At 48.0% G+C, this 25,763-nt stretch overlaps 2 protein-coding genes across 3 annotated transcripts in view; one reads left to right on the top strand and one right to left on the bottom strand.

The window, feature by feature from the left end:
• The window catches only part of PHF13 (PHD finger protein 13), a 5,178-nt gene extending 612 nt beyond the window's left edge, over positions 1-4,566 (top strand). The window contains exons 2-4 of the mRNA XM_039727765.1: positions 77-178; positions 1,188-1,740; positions 2,118-4,566. Coding sequence (XP_039583699.1) covers positions 77-178; positions 1,188-1,740; positions 2,118-2,344 — 882 coding nt within the window. The 3' untranslated portion in view covers positions 2,345-4,566. The remainder of the gene's footprint in view (positions 1-76; positions 179-1,187; positions 1,741-2,117) is intronic.
• Positions 4,567-5,805: 1,239 nt separating this feature from the next.
• The window catches only part of DNAJC11 (DnaJ heat shock protein family (Hsp40) member C11), a 24,757-nt gene continuing 4,799 nt past the window's right edge, over positions 5,806-25,763 (bottom strand). For both annotated transcript variants that reach the window (XM_039727763.1, XM_039727764.1), the window contains exons 2-16: positions 22,219-22,348; positions 20,347-20,420; positions 19,042-19,143; positions 14,845-14,973; positions 14,179-14,301; positions 13,231-13,304; positions 12,102-12,291; positions 11,276-11,361; positions 10,715-10,831; positions 9,611-9,766; positions 9,389-9,458; positions 9,210-9,267; positions 8,440-8,582; positions 7,897-8,026; positions 5,806-7,275 (exon numbers count right to left, since the gene is read on the bottom strand). In XM_039727763.1, the coding sequence (XP_039583697.1) occupies positions 7,250-7,275; positions 7,897-8,026; positions 8,440-8,582; positions 9,210-9,267; positions 9,389-9,458; positions 9,611-9,766; positions 10,715-10,831; positions 11,276-11,361; positions 12,102-12,291; positions 13,231-13,304; positions 14,179-14,301; positions 14,845-14,973; positions 19,042-19,143; positions 20,347-20,420; positions 22,219-22,348 (1,608 nt within the window). In that variant the 3' untranslated portion in view covers positions 5,806-7,249. The remainder of the gene's footprint in view (positions 7,276-7,896; positions 8,027-8,439; positions 8,583-9,209; positions 9,268-9,388; positions 9,459-9,610; positions 9,767-10,714; positions 10,832-11,275; positions 11,362-12,101; positions 12,292-13,230; positions 13,305-14,178; positions 14,302-14,844; positions 14,974-19,041; positions 19,144-20,346; positions 20,421-22,218; positions 22,349-25,763) is intronic.

The raw sequence follows: 25,763 nt of genomic DNA on the forward strand, positions 1-25,763 counted from the left end.
CGCGGCGGGAGCGGCGGCGCCGCCTCCCACCGGCGGGCCCGGCCCCGCCGCCGCCGCTCACCCCCGCCCCCCGCAGGACTTCTCCCCCGGTTCTCGGCGGCACCGCACCGTGGAGGACTTCAATAAGTTCTGCACCTTCGTCTTGGCCTATGCCGGCTACATCCCGTACCCGCAGGAGGTGAGTTGCACCGGGCGTACGGGGGGGGCACCGGGCTGGGGGTACCGGGGGCACCGGGCCGGTCTGTCAGACCGGCCGCTCCGGCGGTCACGGCCCCGCGCCGGGCCTGAACAAAAGGGGAACCGCGGCGGCTGGAGGCTCTGGGGACGGGGCGGGTGGTGCCCGGCGTGGGCGGGGTGAAAAACGTCGGATCCGGCATCGCTCCCGCTGCGCCCCGGGCCCCGGGGCTGCGGCCGGAGAAACGCCGGGTGGCGGGTAGGGAAAGCGGGAGCGGCAACACCTCGGGGGACAGGGCTCGGGGGTAGGGCACGGCACTCTGGGGGACAAGGCACAGTGCTTTGGGGACAGGGATCAGCTCCCCGGGGGACAGGCTACAGTGGCTTGGGGGGCAAGGCACAGTACCTCTGGGACAGGGCTCAGCACCCCTGGTAGTGTCCCTGTGACTGGGGACAGTACCTGGAGGAAAGGGCTCAGCCCTCAGGGTCAGGGCACAGTGCCTTAGGGGACAGTCACACTTTAGAGGACAGGGCACAGCATCTCAGGGATGAGTCAGAGTGCCTTGGGGGACAGGGGACACACTCTAGGGGACAGGGCACAGCATCCTCAGGGATGGGTCAGAATGCCCTGGAGGACAGGGGACAGCACTCTAGGGGACAGCATCTCAGGGATGGGTCAGAATGTCCTGGGGGACACCACTCTAGGGGACAGGGCACAGCATCTCAGGGATGGGTCAGAGTGCCTTGGGGGACAGGGGACAGCACTCTAGGGGACAGGGCACAGCATCTCAGGGATGGGTCAGAGTGCCTTGGGGGACAGGGGACACCACTCTAGGGGACAGGGCACAGCATCTCAGGGATGGGTCAGAGTGCCTTGGGGGACAGGGGACAGCACTCTAGGGGACAGGGCACAGCATCTCAGGGATGGGTCAGAGTGCCCTGGGGGACAGCACCTTGCGCTGCATGAGTCTCCTCTGAGTCAAACTGTTGCCTGCTTCCTGAACGTGTTCCAGGAGACGCCGCTGAGGAACAGCCCCAGCCCTCCCAACAGTACTGGAGGCACGATTGACAGCGATAGCTGGGATCCCCGCTTCAATGACACCCCCTCCTCTGTCTCCCTGCCCACCAAGAACAGAAAGAACTTTAGTCAGCTTAAGCGAGCAAAACCGTATGGTTCCCTGTTCCAGCGGGCAAAGGCCAGCAACTTCCTGCCAGAGAGAAAGCAAATCGATAAGATCAGGAAGAAGAAAAAGCTGAAAAGGAGGGAAACAGAGGTGTCTGCAGAGGAGGACTATGAGGAGAAGCTGCTGGACCTGGAGGCAGAGGACTCTTACGCAGAGACGCCGATGAGCCCCTCGTCAGAGGGCGACCCTCAGTCTGTGACTGAGCACTGCTCGGTGTGGGACTCTGACACCCCGTCCAGCGTCTCCTACCCTGCTGTGACGGCCGAGCAGACGGTGGAGATCCAGAGCGTGGGCAAACGAACGGTCATCCGGCAGGGCAAGCAGGTGGTCTTTCGGGATGAGGATGGCACTGGTGATGACGAGGACATCATGGTGGATTCAGGTAGGTGGCCTGGCTGTCCAAGAGGATTAGCCAGGTGGAAGTAGTGGTGTTTTACTTGTAGCCTGAGGATAATGCTGAGGAGCACTGCCTGGGTGGAATTCAGGAGCAGTTGGGTTTTTGGGGGGAAGGGAGGTGGGTTGGCTCTTTTGTGCAATAAACTTGAGTGAAAAGCTGCAACTTTATAGAAGCAGCATCTCCTCGATTACGGCCTCCTGTGTACTGCTGAGAGTCTCTTCCCGTGCAAGAGAGACCTGGAAAAAGCAGCAAAGTGCCTGTCTTTGAAACCCAGGTAGTTAATTTAGCATGAAAGGAGAGAAAATTCCTGGTGTGAGAGGCATCAGCCCCTAAAAACATATCTTTGACATTTGTCTTTGCAGATGACGACTCGTGGGACCTGGTCACTTGCTTCTGCATGAAGCCTTTTGCTGGGCGGCCCATGATCGAGTGCAACGAGTGCCACACTTGGATCCACCTTTCCTGTGCCAAAATCCGCAAGTCGAACGTCCCAGAGATCTACATCTGCCAGAAGTGCCGGGACTCCAAGTTTGACATTCGCCGTTCGAACCGCTCCCGGACGGGCTCGCGCAGGCGCTTTCTGGACTAAGGGGGAAGGCACGTGCTGGTGCTCTGTGTGAGTGGGTGAGCTGTGGGTGCCGGCCGGGAGGCCGGGGAGGGCTCCCCTGAACTGCTGCTGCTCAGGCAGGAGGGCTGCCCAGCCGGCCTGCAGCCCAGGAATGAGGAATCGCCGAGCCGCGGGCAGCCGGAGCTGGGAGCGGCCGACTGGGCAGAACTGTGGCAGAGACTCTCGAGGGACAGACGGAGCTCTCTGAGCTCACTGGTTTTGTCTGGTTACGATGACTGGGTGATGTACTATACCTTTGCCAAGTAGGTTTTCTCATCCCATTGGGAAACTGCAAATCTTCTCTGTGCTAGAAAACTCCTCCTCCTCCCAAAGAGGGAAGGGAGGAGGAGGGAGTCTGTGTGAAGAGTCTGAAAAGTAAATGGCCCTGTGTTTTAAATTCAATGTGATATTATACCTGCCCATTTGTCCGTATAGATCAATCTTCGATATCTCAAGACTCCATAGGAGTCAGCCTCAGTGCTGCCGGCCTCTGTGCGATCTGCTGCTGCTTCCACGGGCCTGAGCAGAGGGGAGTTCTGTCATTTGGCATCATCCAAGTGCAAACCAGACTCCAGGCTCCCTCCTGTGCCAAGGGACAGCGCCCTGGCAGGAGGGAGCAACCCTTTTCCTGGACAGGCAGTGTGGGGAATCAGTGGCATCAGATTCCTTCCTAGAAGGTCTCTTCTTACAGTGGTTTTTTTGTGATTTATTTGCATGAACAGCTCAAATGTGTGTATGGGGGGAAACTGCTCCATTTCCTGTCCCTTCATTAACCTCTATGGTGCTGTTTTAAGAAGATGACTCTCCTTTTTCTCAGCCCAGAATTCAAACATGGGCTGTAAAAGAGGCCAAAGGAAATGTAGAACCTGGCAGGTCTGGTTTGGAATTTGATCATGTCCATCCAAGTGTGACAGCCGAGTTGATTTTCCTTTTTGCTGTTTGATTTTTGGAACTGGACTGTAACCAAAAAGCCAGAATCTTTATTCTGTTGGTAGCAACGACACAGATGAAATGCAGGTAATGCAGCTACAGGATGAAGTGCAATGAGGATCCGTCTGGTGTGGACAGGAGAGCACTGAGGCCCTGGCCAGCACTGCAGACAGGACCTCCTGGGCCTTAGCCCATGGGAGATTCCTTCAGGACCACGATGGGAAGTCACAGCTCAAAGACAAGGCCAGGATAATGCTGGCATTGCTCCTCAACGACCAGACAGATCCACATGGATCACACTGATCGGGTTGATGCTTCGAGGTGTTTCTCTGAAGTTGTGCCTGAAGAACAGGGTGTGCTCTGTCCAGCAAGAGGCTCGGAGAAGCACTGGCTGGCACAGCAGCTGCAGCCAGACCAGCTGTGCCAGCAGGAACAGGACCCCCAGAGTTCTGCAGTCACACAGCGTTGGAGCACTGCCTTGTCTGAGGACTGGCTCACCAGGAGATGCATCCTGGTGATGACTGAGGGTCTTGCTAGCACACAGGGTCAAGTGCCCTCCTTCAGACATTGGCCCCAGGGCTGCCAAAGCCTCAGGCAGCCCAGTACCACAGGGCCCTGGGGCTCCATGGTGTGGGGCAGGGCGACAGAAGTGCACAACATGCAACTGTTCTCTCCTGGTTCTTGATAAAATTCTCGTTCCACCAAGCTGTAACAGCTGACTGGGTTCAGAAAACCAGCTTCTGTGAAATCTCTCAACCATGACTGTGCTGTGCTGCCTTCAGAAGCTATGTGGAACCACCAAGGAGTTTGCCAAAGACTCGCTCCCAATGGCTGCCTGACTGTCCTTTGCAGCCAGAAGAATAACCAAAGTTCTCTAGTGCTGCCATTTCCCCAGAAATGCTTTGGAAGATCCCGGCCACAACTGCACAAGTGTTGGACCTGGTCTGAAATTCGTATCTCTTGTGTTTACAGTGTGTCTGCAGTTCAACTGGACCTCTGTGGACTGTGTTCCTGAAGCTTTTATGGGAGAAATGGTGCACTGTCAAGTGAACTGGCTCTTTTTCACAGAGGTTCAACACTAATCAATGTGACTGACTCTTGTTCTGTCCCCTTTTCGGATTTATCCCAGTGGATGGTGTCCAGCACGTTACAATATCAGCAGAGAGAAATAAAAAAGTAACATCTCCATTCTTTTAGTTCATCACGTTCAGCCATGTATAATTATAGTTTAATTCAGAACTTTATTTTTTCATTAAAACTTCTAATGAACCATGTTTTTTTCTTACATGTGAGACAAATGAACAATGAGTTTGTTATATTCCAAACTCAGGAGTCTGCTGTTATGATTTATTGGTTTGTGAGCTGTTGTGCCAGGCAGCAGGAAGACTTACCACTTGGAAGTGCTCTTCCCAAAACAATACACTCAGGTGGGGATAGGAAGAGCTGGCAGATATCCCCACCTTTCTGAGGAGCAGCTGCTCCTTGCTAGCCTCTGCTTAGAGGGTGGGACATGGTGCTGGAGCCCTGTGGCTGGGCAGGGTGGAGGGCTGGGAGGCAGGCACTGCCCAGAGTGGCTGCAGACAGCAGGGACACTGCTGGGCTTGTGCCAGGGGCCTGCTGAAGGTGCAGTGACTGAGCTGGGGGATGGCTCAGGCCAGGATGCCAATGGTGTCAGAGTGCACAGTCCTGGCACCAGGTCCCTGCAGCCTCAGAAACAGCCCTGGGGCAGTACTGTACCCCCTTGCAAGGACTGGAGGCTTGGCCAGACCCAAACCAAGCCCCCGTGAATCCTCTGGGAGCTGTGTTGAAAGAGAATTCCCTCCCTCCCCACCACCAGGCACTCCAAGCTACCCAAGAGCTGCTGGAGCCTTGGTGCCACCCTGCAGCTCATGGATGTGCCACAAAGCCCACAGGCACTGCTGCTCAGCCAGCTGCCATCAAAGCAGCAGCCTGAACACCTTGGCAAACTGAAAAGGTAGCTCAACCTTTAGGAAATGGCACTAGGTCATGCTGGAAGCTAGGCTGGAAGCTCAGCTCTGCTTGCTTAAAGCTTCTATTTTAATTCTGTTGGTAATTTTGAATTATAGAGAGTCATAAAAAGAAGTCCCAGGGGAGTTGTGGCTGTAAAATGGCAGCTGCTCACAGCAAGAATATGGTGGTGAAGGCTGTGGTTCTGCAGTGGGGCTGTTAAAGTTTTGGCAAAACATGGCACTGACAGAAAACAAGGAAGAAAAGAGGAGGGGGCTGGGGAGACTGACGGAGCATCTGGCTCTCAGGAATGCTCTTGTGCCATGTCCTTCTCTACAGGCTGGCTCCTCACCTCTGACCACACACCTCACACAGTGACATCAAAAAGGAACTGGAGATTTAGATTTGTGCCCAGTCCCACCCAGCAGAGGTCAGCAAGCTGGATGGGATGGAGACTGCTGTTAGGTATAAACACCTGCAACCCTTGCTTTCCAGGGGTTTTATCTCAGGAAACTTCCTACAGATGCAAAGGGAATGGGAGCTGCTTTTCAGCTGAATATAATTTATTGCACATTTTACATTTACTTTGAGATTGACAGAACGCTGGCTATAAGTGAAATAAAGCCCTGCAGCAGGAACTGGTCACAACTGAGAAGTTTTGGTTTTAATAAAAACAAATGAACACCCCTTCATTATATGAACTTGTTTTTTTACAGGGGAAAGCATTTCTTTTGGAAATCTCATTCTCCTGGTGCAGTGACCTGAGCACAGAGAACCACAGCTGCACATAACAGGGGCCAGGTCTGTGTCAGGAAAGGAGTTATGGCAGGAGTTGTCAAAAGCAATTCTGCACTGCCAAGACATGGATGTCCTCCCCTCTGCTCTCACCCAGGAGCAATGAAGGCTGGTCTGGACTCGGCCAAAGCAAAACTATGATCAAGGAACAGCCACCATGATTCCTTGTCTCTCCGCAAAAGCCTCAGCTGTGCTGATGTACCCAGTGTGCAGCAGATTCTACAAGGTGTTGTTTCCAGCTGCTGTATCACCAGCCCAGGACTGCCCTTCTGCCGGAAATCCCTGTCAGGGCTTCTAGGCAAGATAAAGCCAAGGGATCTATGCCATAGCTGCTGCTTTTCAGAAAGAGCAGATGAGTGTTACATTTTCAGCTCTTTATTCATTTGGCCTCTCTCCTCACTTTGGTATGGTTTACTTTATGAACTACATTTATTTTTGACTAGAAATAAATTAGATGTGAAGAGATAGTTGCAGCATCAGAATCAAAAAATATTAATTGCTGTCCTTCTCCCTCACTTGCTTTCCTCTTTTCTGGAAATCCTTGACAATACATGGTTGTGGGTGGCAGAAGAATTAATAAAACTATGATACACTGTGTCCTTGTCTGGAAGAGCAGTGTTGGAAATGAGCAGCTGGACAGATTGGTGCTGAAGAGGTCCATGTTACTTCAAAAGGCAAATTCATTCATACTTAAGCACATACTTTTCTTAAGTGCATTTTAAACACAGATTTGAGATTGAAACAATCACTGACCTCTCTCCAAACATATTTGCACAGGGGACTTCCAGGAGGTGGCCAGAGAACTGAAATTCCCCTCATGAGAAGGAAGAAGGTGTGTTACCTACCCCAGGAGAAGTGAGAACAGCAGATCTTCATCCCTGCTGAGTGCCAGGAGAGAGGTGTGAGTGCAGGAAGAGGCGTGGGCAGCTGGGAGCAGGGCTCAGCCCCTCGGCAGAAAGCACTGTGCACTCAGAGTCACGCTGCTTTATTGGGTACCGAGCCACAACTCAGACATTGCCTGGGAGCCGCCTGGAGCAGCAGGGTCTGTCCTTTTGTCCCTAACAGAACCAGCAGGACACTGCCTGCTGTACAGACAGTAAAAATAAAAGTGTCTCTGTTCAAACTCGCAGCGTCCGGGGGAGGTTTGGCGGTTTCTGTTGACCCAGGTACCGTCAGGGATGCGCGCTGCCCGGATTAGCCGTCGGCATCGATCCTGTGAGCTGCCAGGAGAACAAGCAATGGACACACGCTGGAGCCCACCATTGTACCAAAAACAGGCAGGAACACTTCTGGCTGCTAATGAGACACAACTCAAATACCCTCCAATGCACTTCTGGAAGCTCTGGCAGTTGCATGTGCTGCTCACACTGGGCAGGGAGCTGACCTAGAGCAAACAAAGGTCTGTGCCCTTGAGCCAACCCACCAGACCCACAGGAGGGCCAGAAAAAGTTGTCACAAGGAGATACTAGTTTCACAGAGCTATTACAGCAGGGAAAATATTTTGGCAGGTAAGATAAATGGGGACAAGGAAGAAATCTGACTCAGGCCTTCATACATTAAATTCAGTCCCCAAACGGCCACCCAGTGCTCTGCAAACTGCACAGAAGGACACTGGCACCTGTGGGAGGCCTCTGCTTCCAGCCCCAGTTAGAGATACAGACTAGCTGGTACAAACTGCTGCAGAGCTGCTGCTGAGTTCTTCTGGGCCTTACTCCAGAGGCAAGTCATGGTCAGTCCATTCCAACAACCCCAGGTCTGTGTGCTTCACCACAGAGCTGAAGTAGTCAGTGGAACCATTACTGGTTCCCCAAGGAAGATGCTGGGCAGTCTGTGCTACTTACATTGCTTTGGTATCCTAAGGGCCTCGTTGTCAGCTGACATCACTTGGTGCAGAACTCCTCGGAACTGATAAAGCACTTTCAAACTCTTCTCCTCACCCACACAGGGGTCGTAGAAGCCTGGCAGACCAGCCTTGAATCAGAGAAGGACAGACTGAGCATCAGGGAATGGACTTTCACAGCTCTCCAGCTGGCCAAAAATATTTATTACTGCCAAGGACAAGGTGTCATAAAAAAAAAGAGTTTTGCTGCCACCAAGTTGAGACACTGGGGAATAATCTCCACAAGGTTTTGGTGCATAAAAGTAAACCAGGGTGTTGGGAAGTTTCTGGTGTACAGCCTCAAGGTCTGTAACCCCACTGTCCCTGGAAAAGCCCCAAGAAACAGAAGTTCCTGGAAGTTTGTAATACTTGGTAGGTAAATGGCATCTGTGAATTGATCCAGAAAACTGGAGAGCTCCCCTGCAGGACACCACATGGTTCAAATGAAATTCTGGGCCATACATTTGAGTCCCTGAATCTGGACTTTGACAGAACATCTACATACCTTGGAGGCCTCTGTAAGGATGAGTTTAGAATCCTTCACCAAGCACTGCAGAGGCACAGTCACATCTATAACCTTCACCTTCTCGTTCTTCCTGCTGTTGTCGTTAACAAACTTCCCATACCAGGCATTCACTACAATCAGACCTGCATTTCCCAGAAAATCACAACTGTGATGGAAGGCTTCCACTGACACAAAGACATCGCAGCATTTTCTCTTGCTTTCAGTGAGTTTTAATTCTCCTGGCCTGGACCCATGCTTCCCAACAAAGAACAGCATTTTTACTTGGGCATTTGTAAGCAACCTTCAGCACTAGAATGGAGTGACAGGACTCAGTGTCACACTGATGTGACAGTCCAAGTGGATTTCAGTTCACTTTGGAACATTCTGTGGAAAACTGCTAGTAACCATAAGAGATCAGATTCCCATTATGGTCCAGGAGCAAACCATGTAAGGGAGAAATCAGTGAAAGCTGAATTTCAGACTACAACTTTTGCATCTTTTATAGACACAGCTCTCTCTGGAAAAGAGGTAATTCCAGACTGTTGTCTTCAGTCTGTTGATCCACTTCACACCATGTCTCAAGATAATATTCTGTGATCCCTCCTAAGCTCAGGCACCTGCAGCTGAGTCATAATGGGGCTCATCCACTACATGCACAGCAGCAACTACACTGCACTTCATCAGGAGTGGGAATGAAGAAACAACACCTTTGCATTGTTCCTTCTTATCTCCAAATTTATAGAACAAGTAAATGATATAATAATCTTTACCCATTCTGGCTTCCTCTGCTTCAATGATCCTTCGGACTGACTCCTGCATTAACCGGACCTGTCACGACACAAGTGGCAGAGCAGAAATCACACAGGGTCAGACACTGTGGCCAAAGGAGAATGGTCCAGAGTGAAAAATTTCCTTTCACTAAGGGGACCGAGTTACAAGAAAGACTCACTGCAGCTTCAGCCTCCTGCTTCTTCTGTAGGATGTCACTGGCTGTGCTCTCCCGCTGCTTCTCCAGCTCTCTGGCAGAAGGAAGGCAACATCTCATCAGGAATACACAGCTGGGATTCAGGCAGAAACTGGCAGGGTTTCCTTACCCACCCCAATCACAACTGACCCACAGCCTCACACAAACAAGCCCAAGTGAGACTTCCCCAGGAATGTGCAAGCTCACCTCTCCTTCTGTGCCCTGAGGTAGGGTTTGATGACCAGCCTGTGCATGGCAAAGTAGATAACGAGAGGTCCCACGGTGGCATAGAACACAGCACTGGGAAGCAGCTGGTCTGTTAGATGGACAGGGAAGAAGTAGGTCTGGCTGGCCCTATTCAGCCTGCAACAAAGAAGAGCAGAGGGATGGTAAGAGGAAAAGCAGAGCTGGATGTGCTCGATGAAGCACACTTAGCAGCAGTGCTTGCTGATGAACCAAGGGGAGATGAATGAGGAGCTCAAAATGTGAAAGCCTGATAAACTGAAAAAGCCAACGGCAGAAAAGGCAGCTGACACCAGCCAGAGCCAGACTTTGAAGTAGCAGCTCGTGATAGTACCTGACCATTCTAAAGTTCTTTTTTTTAATCTTAGGAGAATTTGCTTGGTCATTAATTTCAACAGAAAAAGGGACGAACATCCTCATGAAAGAAGAGAAAATGCTTCTAGAGAAGGCCTGTGCTAATAACACTGGCATGGGCCTTCAGGGCAGGTGTACGTTAATATTTTTCTGATGTTTGTAACAATATTTATTTAAGAAAACATGAGTTTCCTTGGGCCTGAATTCTTTGGGCCCTTCAGCACCCCACCTGTAGCTGGTCCCAATTCAATTGCACCACAGCACAGGGACACTTAATGATCTCTGTCCTTCTGTGAAGTGCACCTTGTTAATGGTGCAATCACCTGCATTAGGTAATGGTAATTCCCTAATTCAAGCATTCACTTGTACATAGCATAATAAACATGGAATCCATCTCTAGTAATATTTTCAGAAATCTTCCATTCACTTACCAGAGTGCTCCAAATCTCACTGTAAGCTGCATTTCAGAATATTCTGATGCACACACACACACACAGGTGGCTCAGGCTGTGAGTCACACCAGTGGAAAGCACCCATTGCTCATGATGGGCTTACAGCTTGCATTAGAGTTGAGGGCAGCTGCACCCTCTCCCAGTGATGCATCAATACACCTGTATTGATCTGGGACTGGGACCTTCCCACCTGAATACTAGAAATAGAATCATGGAGGTTATGGTCAGCCTCTGCAATAAAGAGTTGAGATCTTGAACTGACTTGATTTTCAAGGACACTCCTTGGGGAACACCAACGCTGACAGTGGCTCCTAAAACACTGTGTCTGGAGATCTTCCTCTCTGCTCCATACTCCACTATGGTCCCAAAGAAACCCACCCTAGAATGACAGAACCAAGAACTGTTAAGACAGAGAAGACACTTGAATTTCTCTTTACTGAATCCTGTAATTCCCAAACAAGTAAAGCATAGAAATGCATCTGTTTGCAGCAGATGTTGTCCTCTGGAAGATTCACAGTGTATCTCCAAGGTGAGATGAGACCTTCCAGCTTGCTAAGCAGTAAACAAGAACTTCTGGCTTTCTTATTGAGGATGATACAGAGATATTACACACAAGTATTGTAAGCTCCATATAACTGCAGAGGCACACAGGGCCAAGCCTCCAAGCCATTCACTTCAGCCATTACCAGATTTAAAGAGTGAAAAGCAGGCTCCCAAAGGCCACAGAAGCATTTGGTTTGTGTGGAACCTGGAGGCCTACAGCAGCAGGAGAGGACAGAGTCCTCAGGCTGTGAGCAATGCGAATTCCCTCTTGAGCACTTACTTGAGAGAACCTTTCACTCGTGTTTGATCCTCATCCTGAAACTTATGCTGGTAACTGACCATCATGAAAGAATGGGGGATTCCCAGCTGAAACACAAGAGGCACAAATGTATCAGAACACACTCTTGATCACTGCTGCCCCCCAGTTTCCTTTCTCAACCTTGAAGCACAGAACACAAAGCAGTACTTGCCACTCACAACCTCTGCTGTCCATGTTGTCTTCACCCTGCTGTAAGCTGACCCACATCACCTATGACAATGCCAAGAGCTGTGCTCTACCAAACAGCTGGTTACCTATATTAGGTCTATCACAAGATATACCAACAGCTTCCTTAACCTCTAATCCCAAGGAAAAACACTGCTGGGCTAGGAAAGTGAGGCTGCTCTCTCCCAAGGGGGAGGATCACTGAGCTGCCTGGGTGTCACTGTGATATTTTATGAAAAATCCCTTGGCCAGGAGTTTTCTCCTGAGAAGCCTCAGAAAAGAAATATAAACAATAATTATCTGATGGCTGTGGAATGTGGTCTGGAGATTGTTTACCAACAGGTGCATCTTTGATTGGTCTCATGTGAATTGTTTTAACTTAATGACCAATCAAAGTCCAGCTGTGTCAGACTGTCTGTCACGAGTTTTTATTATTCATTCCTTTCCTAGCCTTCTGATGCATTCTTTTCTCTATTCTTTTTAGTATAGCATTATATAATATGATATAATATAATATCATAATATAATAAATCAGCCTTCTAAGAGATATGGAGTCAGATTCATCGCTTCCCTTGTCCTGGGACCCTCGCAAACAACACACCACCACAGCTGTGGCTCTCACCTGCATTGCCACAGTGAGGTGGCTGGTTTTGGTGTCCCTGACAATACTGGTGTTCATGGCTGACTGGATGCCCCACCTCCACTGCAGGTAGCCCATGGTGTTCTTGTCCAGGTTGCGGGCCAGGACCGTGGTGAGGCCGGGCCGGACCCCGCGGGACGAGAACTGCAGGGCACAGTTTGTGGTGATGAAACTAGAAAAATGAGGAAAAATTTGTCAGTGAAAAAAAAAACACAGGCTCACAGGTGGCCTCACAGTCTTTCTGGCTCAGGAAGTTTACTGAGTGCCCAGAGAGGATCCTGCAAAAAGCGTGATGATTGAGGTTTTCAGGGAAAAGTAAAAATTAATTCAGACTGCCCTGAGCACAGCAGTGCCCAGGAGAGCAGGCTGTGCCCTGGTTTGTGGTCTGTGCCCAGGCACCCAGCCTTCCCCTTCCTGCCCTGTGCAGGTAACATCCTGTCTGTGCAGAACAGCACACTGGGCTGCTGGCACAGAGCAGCCCTGCTATCTAATAATCCTTGAGCATCAGCTCTAAAACCGGTGCTAAAGCACTCTCTGGGGAACAAGAATCCTGTACAAGCTCTGAGGAATGGCAGATTTGAAAATGGAAACAGAAGGAACCTACACAAGTTCCTATGATGCTGTGACATGTGGCTCCAATCACAGGCCTTACCTTCTATTCTCCTGAGACTTCTATTCATTTGTGAACAGACATGATACTAGTGACAAATTTGGCATTATTTTCCTAAAATATGTGACATCATCTCCTGTTTTGCTGTCAGAGACTTCCTCTCACACATGGAAGCCTCAGAAGAGTTCCCATTTTTTGTTCTGTTCCCAGAGGAAACTTCTGTTGTTCTGCCTCAAGTATGATGAATCATGACAAGATAAGTACAAATCTAAGGATGAGGAACACAGACCTTCCTTAAAATAGAAATATGAAAAGGGAGTGCACCAACACCCAGAAAGAATGCAGGCATTTTGACAATACAAGTATGACCTTAACACTAAAGTGAAAATATCTTATTTTGTAGGACAGAAAATGAATCCAAAATTAATGTGGAAGAGAATTCAAGTCATTTAGCTCCTTATTGTGGGATATTAACCACTAGGCCATTTTTCTAATATTTACCATCTTGGTGTAAGATTACGAAATATCTTCAGCCCGAAGAGAGGTCCATGAAGGTCTCCAGCTCCAAACTCCAGCTGTTGGAATACAGTGCCAGGGTGTTAGAAGAAAACATCCTTTACAATAGTGACAAGGTATGGCATGAGCATCATTTTTGTCACAGCTGTTTTACACATCTGAGTAACATTTACCACCTCTTTCAGCACTCTCCCTTTTCTTCAGCTTTGCATCCAGAAGAAGAAAAGGTGTCTTGCTGAGTTGGAGCTCATGGGTAAAACAAAGCCAGTTTTGTAAAGCTACAGGTGACTGCTACTGGCACCTGCTTTGGTCACTCCAGGGAACGTGGAGAAAACTCTCACAAAAATCCTGATGCAAATCAAGTCTCCAGTGTGTGAATCTCAAATGAGAGGAAGACTCCCACTCTCCCAAGCAGGCTAGCAGGAGCTCGTGTGCAAGAAGGAAGGCACAGGCAGCTGCCAGCTGTACCAGTGATCCATGAGCACCTCAAACACAGCCCAGCCTGCAGGTGCAACGTGGGACCTTCCAGCTGCTCAGACCAGATCTGCTGGGAGGGGTCAAACTATTTCCCCCCATAACTTCTTCCCAGGCAAGCAAAGCAGTTTTGGAAGCAAAGGCCAACTATCACACTACCCTAAAAAGCCTGCTCACAGCACTGTGCCTTCAGAAAGACCAGAGACATCAGGTAATAATTCTGTCGGCACAGGTAAAGTACAAATTGCATCGACAAATGGAAAGGGGAGAAAAATAAGAAAAAACAAGGTTTGGTATTCCCTTTGCCTCAAATTCGTTTAAGAATTATTTTTCTATATTTTATAGAACATAGAACATGAGAGATGAACTACAGCTGAAGTTCCCCCCCAAAATTAGAACACCAGATTGAATACAAAATAATAGATTGAATATAAAACTGCATAACAGGTGTACTCTTACCTCTCCCCAGCCCTTGGCAGATGTCACTCGTCTCAGTGCAAGATTAATTGATCCCCCTCCATTCCCATTCTGGGTGGAAAGGTTACCAGACAGTATTGCTGTATCTGTGGAAGTCAGGGGTGCCTGAAAAAAGAACATGTTGTTTCAAGTAACTCTGATCCCAGTGAACACATTTAGTGCTCTGCAAGGACATAATCACCACTGCAGAGTGTAAATGGTTCTGTAGTCAAACATCAAGCATGGCAAAAAGTCAGATAATTCTTACAGTACCAGACACTTGTGACACCTGTAATGTACCACCTTGAAGTCCTGACCTTGAGCTGTAAACCATTCTCATCTCTCTAGCAGACTAAATTTCTACAACTCTCTGAAAGAGGAAATGCTTCCCATCCTTTTCCTTATGCACATCCTCAGGACTGGGTGCCAGCTGCTTGATGAACACATCCCATTCAGTGAGCACTGGGCACTGAGCATCTCCACTGCCAGGAGGGCAGGACCACTGCAGCCCCCAGACCAGTTGCCCAAAGGCTACAGAGCCAACCCACCATTCTGCTGGCCCCAAGCTGCCTCTTCCCACCCGTGCTGGCCACTGTGTCCCCCCAACCCCTGCTGAGAGCCAGGAGCTGTGTGTTCTGTGTTCTGAGGTGCTGCATTCCCCCTCCTCACCTCGATGGACTGGGATATGTGCATTTTGTTTATCTCAATCTGGGGAAAGCTGCTCCCAGGCACATCTTCATACTCCTCGTCATAGCGATCAAACAGGTCAGTGGCATCTATTCCCACACTAATTGTTCCCTGAGGGATGACAAGTGAAACAGGCACTTAGCATTAGCAAACATCTGGCGTACACAGAACGAGTGGCTGAACCATCCCTGTGTATGATTACATTTTTGTGCAGCTTTCCATTGTTCTGCAATTACTTTTACCACTCTAAAATGCATTTCCTAATGCACAAAGCAAAAGTGAATGATTACAATATTTCAAAACAGCAACATAAATCATCAAACAGACTGGAGAAAAGGCAGTTTTTCAGCACAAACTCAACTTGTAATCCCAGGAGGTAATTTTTCTATTGTGACACATTACAGAAGCAGGTAGAACACCTTTACACAGCAGGTTTCTTCTTTCCCCACAAAGGACTGTGCTCTGTCAGTATTTAAAAGTTGAAATAATATATTCTAGAAATTGATCTTCTTCAATGGAACTTGGTCAGAAAACCTCTACAGGCTTTCTCTTATGAGTTACCTAAACCAACTTAGTACTGAACTGTATCATTCACTTGCAATTGCAAAATATTTTGATTTATTTTTCTAGTTTATATTTTTTGATCAGAAGGAAGGCTTGACAAAGACATACTTTTAGCAAGTGGTAAATATTTCCTTTCTCAGACCATAGAAAAACTTATTCCTACAAAAAACTAGGCCACAGCACAATAGTCTCACTACCTGCTGCTGTGCTCCCTCAGCCTAACTGCAGGAGTGTGTTTCTTTGAAAAGAGCACAATTAGGTACTTGTCTGGGTCATATAACTTCAAGAGGCATTGGAAACCTTCCCTATGGACCCATCTGACAGCATCCCAGCTCCTATAAAACATATGGATTGCAATAAAAACCCCCCTCTGTGCACAAGCACAGAATGAACTCTGAGCAGCTTCTATATGGGAACTCAATAGCTGGGTAGCTACAAACCCCATCCACACTAAGGCCAAGCATGGCTGGAATAAATCCTGTTTCAGTCTGAGGGAGATTCTTCCTTGATTGCTCCACTCTAATCAAATGCTGGACTGTAAATAAAAGAAGAACTGCAGAGTCTGACAGGACTGGAACCTTTTCTCTGCCTGGGCTCCCAGGCTATTTGCTGTGGAGATTCCCAGCCTCTTCTCAGTGTTCATTTTCTGATTACTTATGAAGCAAGAATTGGATAAATATTTTAAAACTGAAAGGTATGGTTATTTCCAGTTGAACCCTGGAAGAGGGGCTGTGCCCAGCTGGTTACTAACCACCCTTGGCAGCTGGTGAATTTCAGAACAATTCCATTCATTGTTCTGCATGGTGGTGGCACCAACAACCAGCTTCTGCCCTTTCTGCACTTTCAGGAACCATCTGCAAAGTCACCTTCAGGTGACTCCAGACTCAGCTTCTCCAGTTTCAGCCCTCTCCTGTGCCATTCTGCTCCTTGAAACGAGGCCAAAAGAAGAGGGAAGCAATGGAAAACCTCTAACCACCCTGGAAGGGCTGTGTCCTGTGCTAGCAAACACCCATGTGGAGACAATCTCAGTGTATTTGGCTTACTTGTGCCACAATGCTGCACCCTTTGGAAAGATGCACCAAGATCCACACGCATTCCTGAAATTCATTGCACCTCCTTTCTCTGAAACACACTCAAAATACTAGGATTTCCTTTTTCACATGTATGAGTTGTACAGCAAATATTCCTCCCAAGTGAAAAAGGAAAACACCGGAAACTCTCCATGAAAATCCACAAGATCTATTCAGAGAAAAGGAGTGTCTCCCTGTTCCCCAGCAGAGCTCCTGCTCTTCTGCCTTTCCCTGAGGTGAGAGGTGGACCCTGGGCAGACCCTCCACCTCCTGCCAAGCAGGTGAAGTCACCCTTGGAGGTCTGTGGATCCTGGCAAGGAAACTGGTTCAGGCACAAGCACAGGAAAAGCAGCAGATGGTAAAGTTAAAAATATTCCCAGCGAACAAGAGCACCCCTATGCCTCCGGATAATGGAGGGGAGTTCTGCTGCTCCCAGCTCCCATCAGGCACCTGCTCTGGCCATGGAGGAGCTCTCCCCATGGAAGGGCAGCAGGAGAGAGCTGCAATGCCTGTCAGGAGTGTCACAGTGCCCACACTGTGCTGCACAGAGCAGCAGCTCAGCAAGGCAGGAAACAGGAGTGCCACTGTGGAACCATCAGAGCTGGGATTAGCTTTTCAAATCACCTTTATTCCTCAGCCTGTGAAAAGGAAACAGGCTTCACTGATGGAATGTGTAGATGTGCCAGAGGAAAATATACTTCCTCCTTACTTTTTACTTAGGGATTTACCTTCAGCAAGGTGATACCTGGAAGTTGTGCCAGGCTTTGCCTTGAGGGACATGTGTTCCTTACATATTGACCTTCCACAGCAGGAAAATAACTGGATTTAATTTCTCCTAACAGAAAGCATTCTTCTTAAACCTAGTAATGAACTTTTCAACCCTTCTGCACATCTTTGAAAGCAAAACCAAAGCTCTAAAAGCAAATAGGAGACACAATTTCAACCCTCCAAATTGCCTACATCTGGTTATTGCTCAACATTTCTGGTTAAAATGCTTTATTTTTGTGAAACTGTTTTATAGAACCAACAAAATGTTGGAAATTTTAAAATAACTCGTGCTCGTGTATGAAATGATCACAGCTGTGCTCCCCAATTCCACGGGAACACTGCCTGGAGAGGCATTTCCATCGGCTGCCAGCCTGCAATTGCTGTAAACACCCAGATGGCTAATTTTATCCCAGGACACAGGCTGAGGCTCACAGTGCAGCTCGCAGCCACGGCGAGGCGCCCAGGGAAAATGTCACATTCCTCAAGCAGGGAGCAGCAGAGTGGGAGATAACCATGCCCCTCTCTGAAAACATCTCTCTGACCCCACTCACCTGCACCTCCAGCAGGGATAGTTTGCCCTGCCTGGCTTGTGGCACACAGAAATCCCTTCCTGCCTGGAATAACGCTGTCAACAGATACTCACACAACACTTTATGCTTGTTTACCCTTCTAGTACAAACCAGTTCTTAGTGTCTATAAACTACCCACAGCCTGGAGATCTGTACAGCCCAACTGCTTTGCTAAGAGCAGTGCAGATCCAAAGGTGGTGCCAAGGTGAATGTCTCAAAATATTACAGCTCTGCTTAGATGGATGTTTTCCTTAAGATCCAGTCCTAAGCACCACTGCAATCCCCCATCTGTCCACTCAGAAGAATGTGATTTTACACTGATGTATGAATTCATTTAGTTAATAGTAAATGCAGCTCTTGGATAATGCTAGTCATTGCATAAGAACCAAGATTTTTGTGATTCAACAAGCTTTGAAACTTCAGTCAGGGACCATCCTGACAAACCCCAGGTTTGCCTCACACACTCATCAAGCCAAGAGCCAGCAAAGACACTGATCCATCTGAACTGTGGATGCTCTGGCCAATTGCCCTGTCCATCTCTCCCTGCCACCCCAAAGGTGTTCCTGAGCACCTCTGACCAGCCAGGGTTAGCTGAGGTGAGTCACTTGGGTTCTGAGTCTGCTGCTCAAACAGACCAAGATGGGAACAGCATCCAGGATCATTCTCATCCTGAGGGCACAATCACTCTTTCCAAAAAACAGGCACTAACTGCAACACTGGCAGACCCCCAACCCTGTTCAGATTGACTTTCTCACTGTGCTGCTGCCCAGCTGGCTCAGGGATGCTTCAGATTTGTTGCTGGTTTCAGGGTGCATCTGAAGAGCTCCCTGAATTGTTGTGACACTGCAGCAATGCCAAAGGGAAAACCTGTCAGGTAGCTGCAGAGAGTTACATTTTATGTAGTAAACTTGGAAAGAAATCATAAATATTTCAGTGTTAGGTCTATTTTCTGAAAATTGCTGAAAAAGGTATTTTGTCTCAACACGTTTTGCTAAGAAAAGAAGAACATTCAGTAAAGGATTATTCAAAGAATGAGCTGTTTGCCCTATATTATGAGAGAAACTGCATATGCAAAAGACAGAAAGCCATGCAGCAAGTGCAGACACCTGAGGGGCTCTTTCCTACAGGCCCTCCTAGGCTCAGCTCACCCTGCACACTGGTGATAATTACAGACCCACTCCTGAGACCAGGATTAAGTCTTTGCTTACCTTTGGATTAGTTCGCTGCTGCAGTCTCCTCTCTTCCCTCTCTCTCTGCAAACGCTCAAATTCTTCCCTGATTTCAGCTGCAGTTCTCTTTCGTTCCACAACCTGCTCAAAAAGAAATGAAAACCAAACAATTACCAGACAGAGGCTGCCCAGGGCATTGCAGTGCTGGAGTTCAGAGGCCTTGGGTGCAGGATGCACTAACACACTGCCCCAGCTGCTGAAAGCCACCCTGCAACAATTTCAACAGTCAGAATTTGGAACAAAACACCCGGGCCAGATCAAAGGGCAGGCATGAGAGAAAACCCCATGCCTTGAGAGAAGGGAAAATGGTTTTGTTATTTCCATTCCCTTGACAAAACCAGGGCAAAGAGCTGTCCAACCACAACTACAAGACACTGCAGTGCAGTTGTTACCCTCAGCGATGCATTAACCAGGTGTGGACACAAAAATGAAAATAACTGAATTTACCTGTGGCCTGAGGTAAATTGTTTCTGTGAGAGTTGTGTGATTTTAGGCTATGCTGGTTTACAGCTGCTTACCTGACATGGGTCAGGGAATGAGGCTTTTATACAGGCCCAGTTTTGGAATGGATAGAAAGACTATTGGATCTGGCTCTTCAAAATAAGATCAAGTCTGCAAAAAGCAGTTAAAAAAATCTGGCTTTCAAAGCATCTGTTACATGCTGGATCTGCTCCACATTTCCAGCAACTGACTCCAAGTTTGACCTTGGTGCTGACCTGGCCCAATACTACAGGATTCTGCTTCAAGCAGCACAGTGCAGTCAGCTAGGGCTGGCAGAGGCTAGCAAGGGACTCAAGAGCTGGACAGACAGGAATGGACAAGTTCTGTTTCCAAACCCATAAAACCCAACCAAAACTAAACCAAAACAAAAACACTAAAAACCCCACCCCACCCCAAAAAGCCCAGGAAGAAAAAGTAATTTCAAACTCAGAAGCTAGTTGATGCTATAAAAAACAAGTTTTGGATGAAAAAGATGGGACTAGATGGACAATAATGACACATTTGTCTCAGATAAAGATGTTGCCTGTCATGGTAATATCCTTCCAGGGAACTCTGAATGTCAGGTTTATTGTTCTCCTGTCAAGTGCAAAACCAAAGGATTCTTTGAAAATTCATCATGGTGTTCCAGCAGGGACAGAGAGAGACAGAAATAACTAACCAAGGATGCCTTCAAACCAAGAGGCATTTATTACCAGCCAGGTGTCAGTGCAGCTGATGGAAGCATGGCAGATAAAGGTGGGCTTAGTCAAGGCCACTGGCCATAATGTGCTCAATTTCTCTCACCTCCCAGCCTTCCATCTCCAGTCCTCTCCTCCCATATATGTCATAGATGGCTCTGGTCTGTGGATCACTAAGCACTGTAAATTGAAACCAAAAGAGAGGAGAGAACTCAGTTTTTGGTCTTCTTCTCAGATTTCAGACCAAAACACACAAGGTATTTGGAATTCAAGCACAGATCCTAGAAACATCTCATTCTACAGCTGCACATCAACCCCTTTGATGCTTCCACATGCTTTATTGAGAAGTCATACTGACTTTTCCCTGCACCAAATCCAATTTTTTTCTTCTTCTCCTAAAACAAGAAAGTGGAAAAAACACAAGAGACATGCAGCCTGAGTGAATGTGCAAGGGGGGTTTCTAACACTGCTTAGGCAGTTCACACCTTGCCAAACATGGGATAATGGCAAAGGCGTGTGTAGAATTTCAACCTCCTAAAATGCCACCCAACACAATGGACAACACAAAATACAACAGGAGACTGCAGAACAGTTACTTTAGAAAAAGACTAGGCACAGAATTAGGAACAGTCTCTAAAGGGTAAGGCATATTTAAATGCATAAGCTCCTAAACACATCTTTCTGTAAGAAAAAAAAAATCAAAAAATCATTGCTATTTCCTCCTCCAGGGTTCTAAGACCAGCTTTATCATTATCATGTATTTCTTGAGGCTGTGGGAAAACTGATGTGTCCCCAGGGAGCTGGGGGAGTATAGTAAGGCAAAAAGAGGCTTAGACTGGTAATTGAGTTTTGGTCTGAACTAGTGGAATATTATTGGACTTGTTAAATGTCACAGGCAGACATTGTTTTTTTATGAATTCTGATAAAATGAATCTTTTGTCGTGTGATACTAAGAGGTGGAAGAGGACAAAGAGAAAATAGAGAAGAGGCGGAGTGGCTCATTTCCAAGATGTCAAAATTTTTGCTTGTAAAATACTACACTCACATTTGGTACTAAACGAGCACCAACTTCCATGTTCATTGCAAGGCAGAGCCAAGAGCAGCCAGAAAATTCAAAGAGAAGCTGCTGCCTCTAATGTAAGGCCACTCACCACACTAAAATGAAATTATTGAAGCATTAGGACTTTTTGTTCTGCACGTCATCAAGGTCACGCTTTCCCTGCTCTCCCAGCAAAAGCTTCCACATGTCCTAACACCCAGCCTAGGGACAACAGGAAAGACTCCACACATGCTCAAGTTCAACTGGAAGGAACAAATGCTTATCAGTCAAAACCAGGGATGTAAAAAATATTCACTCATATCTGAGGTTAAATGGGGGAATATTTATTCAGCATTTTGCTTTAGTTTCTCTTTAGCTCCCCAGGACTGGGTGCACCAGGTCTGTAACATGGATGACTCCTACCATTCTAATCCATCTGCACTCCAGGTGCAACTTGCACACAAGGATTACAGTAAATTTCAGTTTAATTCAGAGTATTTGGAAAGGGCTTTGGCACAAAAATAAACTAACTGCTATGAATCAGTTGTCCTCCTCTCAGTCAGAGCATACAGAAGAACATGCTAGAAATGGAGACCGCAGCCAGGTGGCAGGGAACACAACCCAGGGATGCAGCAGTCCATCAGTACAATATGAAATTATATCTCTATTTGAAGCTTTTCAGCCTTTATTCTCCTATGGAAGAGGTCTTTAGAAGTAAGGGAAGTGATGAGAAGATCACGTACAACATGCAGGAGGTAAGACAGACACTCCACATCTCATTAGATGGCATTTCTCCTCTGACTTATGCTACAGAAGCAGCAAACAGCATTGCTAAGCATCACCAAATTTAATTATTACTTTGCAGTCATAAACAGCTCCAAAAAGCATAAAGACACAGCTCTGCCAGAAGCCCCCTGCAAAGCTCAGCCTCCCCCTGACCTTCATAGGCTTGGTGGACGAGGTTGAAGAGGCGCTCAGCCTGGGCCTTGAGCTCGGGGTCGCGGTGCTTGTCGGGGTGGTAGAGCATGCACAGCCGGCGGTACGCAGCCTTCAGCTCCTCCTGGGAGGCCTGGGGAACAGGAACCACCAACAATCAGCTCAAGGACAGCCCCTGCCATGTCCAAAAGGCCACTCAAGATCAGTCCTGAAAGGGAAGTCTGTCAGCTGTTACACTGCGCTACTTTGGACCAAAATCAAGAATGGATTATTGCTTCACTGCATGAGTTAATAAAATATTCAGTTATTACACCAGGATTGTCCACACTATCTGTAGTGCAACAAGGGACATCAATAGCTCATCAGTGCATACCCAGGTATAAAAAACTGTGTAAAACCCCACCACTCATGTTCAGACTTTAGTTGTATTAGGCAACTACTATCGCCTCCAAATCAGAAGAGCAGGAAAAAGCAAAGTCATCTCAGATAAAAATACATAAATCCAGAGATCTACAACAAATTCTACTCATATTTCAATCTTAACCCTCAAGGGGACACTGTAACTTTCCAAAAGCACAGACTTTCCACAGCTGTAAAGGTACGAAATGTAAACCCATGGTTCTGCTCTCATCCCAGCACATTCCTTGTGCTCCCCATTCTGCTCCCCAGCAGTTGTGCTGTGAAGGAGGAAGGTGCATCATCTGTCCAACAAAGCCACAGACAGACAACAATGAGAACAGTGTGCCACCAAAAACATCAAAATTGAACCCGCTGTGTCCTTCACTGCAACCACTCCGGGACCTCAGATGGCACCTGGCCCCCTTCCAAGGACATGGATGGCTCTTTCAGAATCAATAGGGCAAAACCCCCTGCTCCTTCCATTATCATCTCCCAGCAATGTTATTTTTGGACTCTAGAGAGTCTTGGTAATCTCCCCTCTTTCACCTCACCCTGCTACATGCCTTGCATTGCAGTTCCTTCCTGCCCATTCCTTGGAGATTGCTCAACACCTACTTTTCAGAAGTGCAGTTGCTAAAATCAACCAGAACTTCCCCCAGGCAGAGCTTGAAAGAGCCCAACCATCCAGTTCCCAAACTGTCCAGGCAAGAACCAGTTCCTGGGCACAGGAAGCCATTCCAGGAGGAACATCCAGAGTAAAATAACCAAAATCTGATGGTCCAGGCTGTCCCCAGGGGCTGCCACAGTCAGGACCCAGTGCAGTCAGTGAGGGGGGCACTCAGACAGGAGTGGATTTACAGACACAAATTCCATTTACTGTTAACACCCTTCAAGAAGCAAAGCTGTCACAGGTTCCTAGCTTTCACTGGGGAAATAAAGTTCCTAAAAGGTAATTTATTCAAGTGACATCTTTTTTACCACTTGTGGCAAGGAGGGCCAGGAATCTGTTCGGATTGGAGGACAGCTCAGAATGTTTTTTCTGCACGCTTGTATTGTTGTTTGTTAATGTTTTAAAATGATGCAGCAAAAGGGGAGTTGCCAAATTTGCTGGTACCAAGACAGTAAGAACATCTACAATTAGCTTACTTCTTTTTACTATCTTGTGTTTTCTCGGATATCAAATTTGAACTTGACTAGGAAGGCAGGGGAACATATAGGCCCAAAATGGCATTTTTAAATCAAATTAATGATAAATGGTTTAATGTGCTATTGATTATATAATAGAAATGAGCAGGTTCATTTTTCATAAATGCCATGTTCAATAAAATGTTAGATTGGGCATTTCATCATCACTGAGTAGTTTGGGTCATTGGTTCAATATTCCATGAGCAACAGCCTCTTCAAAACCACTAAAGAAACCCTGACATAGTTTTTAGACTGCCAGGAAATGCAGTCACAAATAATAGCATGTAAGCTACATTTTTATTACCAAAACTCTGGTCAACATTAAAAGGCCTCATTTAAGGTCTCAAACACAGCACCACTTTTTTAGCAGACTAACGTGTCTAAAAGATGAATCATTCACACACACACAGAGCAATTCCTGCTCACAGGATCCTCCATGGGATCCCTGCAGCTCCACATCGCTGTGCTCAGCACCCAGACATGCTGTTCACCATATCCACTAGAGGCCAATACTGCTGAAAATAATTAGCAAAGGGCAATTAACAAAGCACCCGCCGCTCTCTGTTGGAATTACTCCTTTGCAGACCCCTTTAATTCAGTTTCCAGCTCCCTGCAGTACAAAACCTGAATGTCCTGCTCTGGAAGCCTGGCTAAGTTAACCATTAAGCTTTCCCCAGCAGTCACAACCCTTGTGTGGCTCCCACCCCTCTGTTTTAACCTCTGCACGCTGCTGACGTTTTGGAGGGGAATTACGAAAGCTCCCAAGGAATGTACAAGCGTGGCCTTGCCGCCTTTAAACCCGATGAGGGCTTGAAATTTTTTTTAAAAAGGAGCTCAGCACCAGGGAGTTCTGCAGACAGTGTGACCATCACACGCTGTTCCTTCAGGAATGCAGCCAATCCCTACACATGAGGCACAGGAGACCGGCCCAGCAGCTCAGGGACTGACAGGAGCTCCAGAGGGAATTCATCCAAGCTATCAGGCTGAACGGCTTCCAAGTCTGGGTATCCTATTGCAGGCAGCAGTGGTGCTTGTCCAGCTACAATGGCCACACCCAGGCTGATGGACTTGATGGGCTTTTTGTACATATTTATGCACACACAAATACATATAACAGATCTATATTGCAGCTGCACTCGCTGAAACAAACCACAGCACAGCTGCTACATAACACAGTTCCTACATCCAGATTTCTGTAGATTTACCTAATAATTACTATAAAAAAGCAGTTATCTCCCAATAAGTTCCAAACTGTTACAGTGTAACAATATAACAATTAATATCCATCTATTCTTAAAAGTGAAAAGAAGGATTCTCGATCCTCCTTTTTTTTTGGCGGGGATAACGTTTTGCAGAAAGCCCTGGCTGTTTCCAAACTGGAAACGCTCGGGAAGCTCCAGAGCCGTGCCCGGGGGAACGCGGGTGAGCCCCGCGCGCGCGGAGCCGCGTCAGGAGCGCCCAAACCGCCGCAATTCGGAGCAAAACACGCATTTCACGCCTCAGCGGGCGCTCACCCGTCTCACCGAACCGGGAGCCCCGCGGCCCGGGCCGAGCGCTCCCGCCCCGCCGCCGGCGGCAGCGCCAGCCCGGCCCGGGCGGAGGACACGCCGCAGGGGCGGCATAATATCCATCTATTCTTAAAAGTGAAATCAAGGATTCTCGATCCTCCTTTTTTTTTGGCGGGGATAACGTTTTGCAGAAAGCCCTGGCTGTTTCCAAACTGGAAACGCTCGGGAAGCTCCAGAGCCGTGCCCGAGGGAACGCGGGTGCGCCCCGCGCGCGCGGAGCCGCGTCAGGAGCGCCCAAACCGCCGCAATTCGGAGCAAAACACGCATTTCACGCCTCAGCGGGCGCTCACCCGTCTCACCGAACCGGGAGCCCCGCGGCCCGGGCCGAGCGCTCCCGCCCCGCCGCCGGCGGCAGCGCCAGCCCGGCCCGGGCGGAGGACACGCCGCAGGGGCGGC

The sequence above is a fragment of the Passer montanus genome, unplaced genomic scaffold (genome assembly GCF_014805655.1).
Source record: "Passer montanus isolate IOZ18808 unplaced genomic scaffold, ASM1480565v1 scaffold62, whole genome shotgun sequence".
Classification (NCBI taxonomy): Eukaryota; Metazoa; Chordata; class Aves; order Passeriformes; family Passeridae; genus Passer; species Passer montanus.